This window comes from Dipodomys ordii, unplaced genomic scaffold (genome assembly GCF_000151885.1).
Source record: "Dipodomys ordii isolate 6190 unplaced genomic scaffold, Dord_2.0 Scaffold28, whole genome shotgun sequence".
Lineage (NCBI taxonomy): Eukaryota > Metazoa > Chordata > Mammalia > Rodentia > Heteromyidae > Dipodomys > Dipodomys ordii.
This window is the reverse complement of record NW_012267244.1, coordinates 15665037-15671042: the sequence shown is the minus strand read 5'-3', so window position 1 is coordinate 15671042 and position 6006 is coordinate 15665037. Positions and strand designations below refer to the sequence as shown.

The window sequence follows — 6006 nt, the reverse complement described above, 5'->3', positions numbered from 1 at the left end:
TTGCCTTGCATGCTCGAGGCCCTGGGTTCGATTCCTCAGCACCACATAAGCAAAAAGAAAAAAGCCGGAAGTGGTGCTGTGGCTCAAGTGGTAGAGGGCTAGCCTTGAGCTGAAGAGCTGAGGGATAGCACCCAGGCCCAGAGTTCAGGCCCCACGACCGGACCCAAAAAAAAGAATAGTTGAGTGCTAGTGGCACACAGCTACTCAGAAGGCTGAAATATAAGGACCTTAGTCCAAAGACAGCCCACAGGTAAATCAGAGGTATGTGTGTGTGTGTGTGCTGTTCCTGGGTTTTGAACTCATGGCCAAAAGACTGTGGGTATGTATAGATCTGTGTAGGCGTGTGGGGATGTTGTGTTGGTAGGTATGTGTAGTAGGCATGTGTGTTAGTTGTCCCTTCACTCCATTGCCAGCTATTTTTATGCTTTATTGGGCATAAGAGTCTTAGGCTTTCCTGTCCAGGCGGGCTACAAACCACAATCCTCAGATCTCAGCCTCCTGAATAGCTACCATTACAAGTGTGAATCACTATTGCCCAGTTGAGACTCTTATCTCCAATCAAAACCAAAAATCCAGAAGCAGAATTGTAGCTTAAGTGGCAGACTATTAGTCTTGAGGGAAAAAAGTTAAGCAAGAGCAAGACCCAGCACCAAAATATGTATATAAATAATTAAATATATAATCTAGCAATCCCACTTCTAGGTATTTTCCAAAAGAATTGAAATCAGGATCTCAAAAGGTATTTAAATTCTTGTGCTCAGTGCAATATAACACACAATAGAAAAGAGATGGAAATCCAAATATCCATTAACTGACAAACAGATGAAGAGAATGCAATACATATATGCAATACAATGCTATTCAACCAGGAAAGGGCTAAGTCTCTGCTGGTGCTTTAACTCAAAGATAAAGCATTTGCCTAAGGATGATACTATTCAAAGGAAGTGTTCTCATTACCTGATTTATATAACTGTAATCCCTCTGTACATCCTTTATAATAACAACAAAGTAAATTTAAAAGCATAAACATACTAATTAAAAGTTACATTGGCAAAATAAACATCAAAAAAGAGAACCAGTAGGATATAGTAGCAAACATTTGTAATTCCAGAACTCTAGAAACTAAGGTAAGAAGATCCCAATTTAGAGGCCAAACTTGGTTATACAGCAAGATTTTGTCTCAAAAGATTTTTTTAAAAAATTGTTTAAAGTACAATACAAGGCCGGGCACCTCATGCCTGTAATCCTAGCTACTCAGAGGCTGAGATCAGAGGATCATGGTTCAAAACCACCCCGGGCAGGAAAGTCCATGAGACTCTTATCTCTAGTTACTCATCAGAAAACCAGAAGTGGTACTGTGGCTCAAGTGGCACCTGCCTGGAGCTGAAGAGCTCAGGGACAGTGCCCAGGCCCAGAGTTTAAGCCCTACGACCAACCAAAAAAAACAACAAATTACAATACACAGGACAGTATACAATGATAAAAGGCAATTTTAACAAAACACAATATTAGGTATATATGAACCAGAGCTTCAACATAAATTAAACAAAACCAAAAAAACTAAAAGAAGAAACACAAATCTACTATTGACAGCCTTTCCCAGTAACGAGTAAAAGATGTAGATAAAGCCAATAAAGACCTACAAATACCTTGGTGGAAGGATGGGGTCAATTCTCTTCTCAACTTTTTCTTTAGGCACTAACCCCACAATGTCATCTACGTTTTCCCGACAGGAAAGCTGTTGTGTACTGCATTCTTCACTTGTCTCAGGACATAAAACCTGACTGTTACCTAAGAATGTAAATTGTATGTTATTCTACAAAAGAAAATAAAATGCACTTTTTTTTCCTTTTGGTGGTATTAGAGTCTGAACTTAATGCTTCATATGTATTAGGCAGGCAACAATTGCTTGAGCCACACCTCCAAGATAATATACTTTTATAAAGCAGAAGGAATTTACATTTAACATTTAAATTTCTTACAAAATATTGATCCATTCAACATTCAAGTTCTAATTCATAAGCCATACATCTGATTTAGAGCACAGCAAAACTCTAAACCTCTTGTACATTTCAAAGATCAGTCCTGTTTCCTCTAAAGTTTCAGCAAATTCTTTTTCTTTATTTTTATTTTGTTTTGTTTTACTGAGAAAGAGTCTACCTATTTCACCCAGGTTGGCCTCCAATTGGAGATCCTCCTACTTTAGCTCCCCAAGTACTAAGATTAGATGAGTGTTACCAAACTGAGCTACAACTTTCCTTTTACTTAATTTTTAAGTGGTTAAATTGATTTGGTTCATATTACTGGTTAAATTGATTTGGTTTACATTACTCAGGAAATTAAAAGCAGACATTGCTAGTCTTTTGCTCTATCACAAGTAAAGTAACTGAAAATACATTATAGCTATCACTTACTGAATACTTAATAAATAGCATGAACTCTCAAGTCCAATAAACACATTATCTCATTTGTTTTTTGTTGTTTTTTTTTGGGTCCGGTCATGGGGCCTGAACTCTGGGCCTGGGCACTGTCCCTCAGCTCTTCAGCTCAAGGCTAGCACTCTACCACTTGAGCCACAGTGCCACTTCCGGTTTTTTCTTTTTGCTTATGTGGTGCTGAGGAATTGAACCCAGGGCCTCAGGCATGCAAGGCAAGCGCTCTACCACTGAGCCACCTTCCCAGCCCAACACATTATCCCATTTAATGGGCCAGTACTACTTTTTTTTTTCCATTTGGTGGCACTGGGAGCTGAACTCAGGGCCTTGTGCTTGCTAGACAAGCGCCCTACAACTTGAGCTACACCCCTAGTCCCAATTATCCCATTTAATAATCAAAGTAATCCTACTAAAAGGTACTACTATTATTAACCTCCTCACATACAATAATCATCTGAGTATAAAGATCTTAAGTGAGGGGCTGGGAATGTGGCTTAGTGGTAGAGTACTTGCATGAAGCCCTGGGTTCAATTCCTCAGTACCACATAAACACACAAAGCTGGAAGTAGTATGGTAGCTCAAGTGGTAGTGGGCTAGCCTTGAGCAAAAAAGATGCTCAGGGGGCTGGGAAGGTGGCTCAGTGGTAGAGCGCTTGCCTTGCATGCTCAAGGCCCTGGGTTCAATTCCTCAGCACCACATAAGCAAAAAGAAAAAAACCATAAGTGGCGCTGTGGCTCAAGTGGTAGAGCGCTAGCCTTGAGCTGAAGAGCTGAGGGCCAGGCCCAGGCCCAGAGTTCAGGCCCCATGACCGGACTCCCCCCCCCCCCAAAAAAAAAAAAGCCCCAGGGACAGTGCCTAGGCCCTGAGTTCAAGCCCCAGGACTGGCCAAAAAAAAAAAAAGAAAGAAAGAAAAGAAAAGAAAAAGATCTTAAGTAACTTACCCAATGAAAGTCACTTACTATTTGTAAGTCAGATACAACTTGACTTACCTTAAAAGAAAGAACTCAGACATAGTCATCTGTCTGATTTCTAAGTTCTGATTTGTAAATCATTAAATTATCCTGCATTATGAGTTATATAATAAAAGTCATAAAATAGTAAATACTGTTATGTATACATATCACTACTTCAATTAACAGGACATAGTGATTTATTAAAACATATAGATGGGGGGCTGGGAAGGTGGCTCAGTGGTAGAGTGCTAGCCTTAAGCAAAAGAAGCTCAGGGACAGTGCCCAGGCCCTGAGTTCAAGCCCCAGGACTGGCCAAAAAAAAAAAAAGAAAGAAAGAAAAGAAAAGAAAAAGATCTTAAGTAACTTACCCAATGAAAGTCACTTACTATTTGTAAGTCAGATACAACTTGACTTACCTTAAAAGAAAGAACTCAGACATAGTCATCTGTCTGATTTCTAAGTTCTGATTTGTAAATCATTAAATTATCCTGCATTATGAGTTATATAATAAAAGTCATAAAATAGTAAATACTGTTATGTATACATATCACTACTTCAATTAACAGGACATAGTGATTTATTAAAACATATAGATGGGGGGCTGGGAAGGTGGCTCAGTGGTAGAGTGCTAGCCTTAAGCAAAAGAAGCTCAGGGACAGTGCCCAGGCCCTGAGTTCAAGCCCCAGTACTGGCAAAAAATAAAAAAAATTTAAAAGAAAGAAAAACCTAATAATATATGTCAGAAGTATACTTCAGAGAAAAATCTAACAACTTTTGTTCTTTTAATAAATTCTTTCATTACTCTAAAATAAAATTATTTAATAATGTTATTTGTACATGTTACTAATTGCTACAACATATAACTATGGTATACACCATATTACTATGCATGTCTGTCTCCTCAAGTAAATGTAGCCTTTTAGAATGCATAATCAACTTACTCTTGTTTACTTCACTTTCAGATGGATTTGTATGAACTGTGACATTTCCTAAAAGGGTTTCTACTTGCTGTTCATTAGTCTCATCTTGATTCTTCCTTTTCCTTTTCTTTTGATTTTGGTCTTGTTCTAATACAACTTGTTCTGAATCCTGTCCTGATGAAATCTGAGATTCTTCTTCAACTGTCTGAGCATCCTTCAGAGATCTTTCTGTATCAGAAATTTTAGTACTCACAGATTCATCTGGCTCATCATTCACTCCTACATTAGTAACTTTTTTCACTGGAAACAAAAGAATTAGGCATAAATATATGAACAACTTATAAAAAAATATTTTAGTTTGCTTTGTTTTGTATGCTTTTCTTGTGCCAGTACTAATGCTTGAACTCAGAAGCCTGGGCACTGTCCTTAGCTTTTTCACTTATAGATGGCATTCATTACTGGAGCCACAATTCTATTTCTGGCTTTTTTTGGAGATAAGTCTCATGGACCTTTCTGCTCAGCAGGTTCCAAACTGAAATCCTCAGATTTCAGCTTCCTGAGCAACTAGATAACAGTGTGAGCCACAGGCACCTGGCCAGAAAAAAATCCTGAAAGAGAAAAGATATGTATTCAAGGGTATCCTCAGTAATAATATTTGTATTAAAAACATTGAAGAGAAACTGAAGCACATGATTTTTTAATTTTTACAAATCTAAGCCGGGCACCGGTGGCTCACACCTGTAATCCTAGCTACTCAGTAGGCTGAGATCTGAGGATCATGGTCCAAAGCCAGCACAGGCCGGAAGGTCCATGAGACTCTTATCTCCAATAAACCACTCAGAAAACTGAAGTGGTGCTGTGGCTCAAGCGGCAGTAGGTAGAGCGCTCGCCTTGAGCTGAAGAGTGCAGGGACAGCACCCAAGCCCAGAGTTCAAGCCCCACAACCAACCAAAAAAAAAAAAAAAAAAATCTATACAGGCAGTAATAGTAGGTGTTTTATATATGTACATATATACATATACTAACATACGCACACATAAAGAGACATATTACTGTTTTATATAAATGTATATATAGTGTATATATGAAACAGGTTTATATATAGTAATAAAAAAAGATTTTAGGGGCTGGGGGTTTAGCCCAGTGGAAGCGCACCCGCCTGGCGCGCGCAAGGCCGTGGGTTCAGTTCTCAGCCCTAGTTAAAAAATAAATAAATAAATAAAAATAAAAAAAAAAAAGATTTTAGCCAGGTACCTGTGGCTCATAGCTGTAATCCTAGCTACCCAGGAGGCTGAGATCTGAGGATTGCAGTTCAAAGTCACCCCAGGGAGAAAACGCATTGAGACTCTTATCTCCACTTCATCACTAGAAAATCAGAAGTGGAGCTAAGGCTCAAGTGGTAGAACACTAGCCTTGAGGTCTTGAGTGAAAGAGCCCACAGACAGCACCCAGGCCTTGAGTTCAAGCCCCACGACTGACAAAAAGAAAGGAAGAAAGAAGGAAGGAAGGAAGGAAGGAAGGAAGGAAGGAAGGAAGGAAGGAAGGAAGGAAGGAAAAGAAAGAAAAGAACAGAAAAAGATTTCAAAATACATTACTGGGTGCTGGGAAGGTGGCTCAGTGGTAGAGCGCTTGCCTTGCATGCCTGAGGCCCTGGGTTCAATTCCTCAGCACCACATAAGCAAAAAGAAAAAAGCCGGA

General features: G+C 39.1%; 1 protein-coding gene across 1 annotated transcript in view; it reads right to left on the bottom strand.

The window, feature by feature from the left end:
- Bdp1 (B double prime 1, subunit of RNA polymerase III transcription initiation factor IIIB) overlaps positions 1–6006 on the bottom strand; it is a 110846-nt gene that overhangs the window by 79768 nt on the left and 25072 nt on the right. The window contains exons 9-10 of the mRNA XM_013015828.1: positions 4330–4608; positions 1650–1791 (exon numbers count right to left, since the gene is read on the bottom strand). Of these exons, the coding sequence (XP_012871282.1) occupies positions 1650–1791; positions 4330–4608 (421 nt within the window). The remainder of the gene's footprint in view (positions 1–1649; positions 1792–4329; positions 4609–6006) is intronic.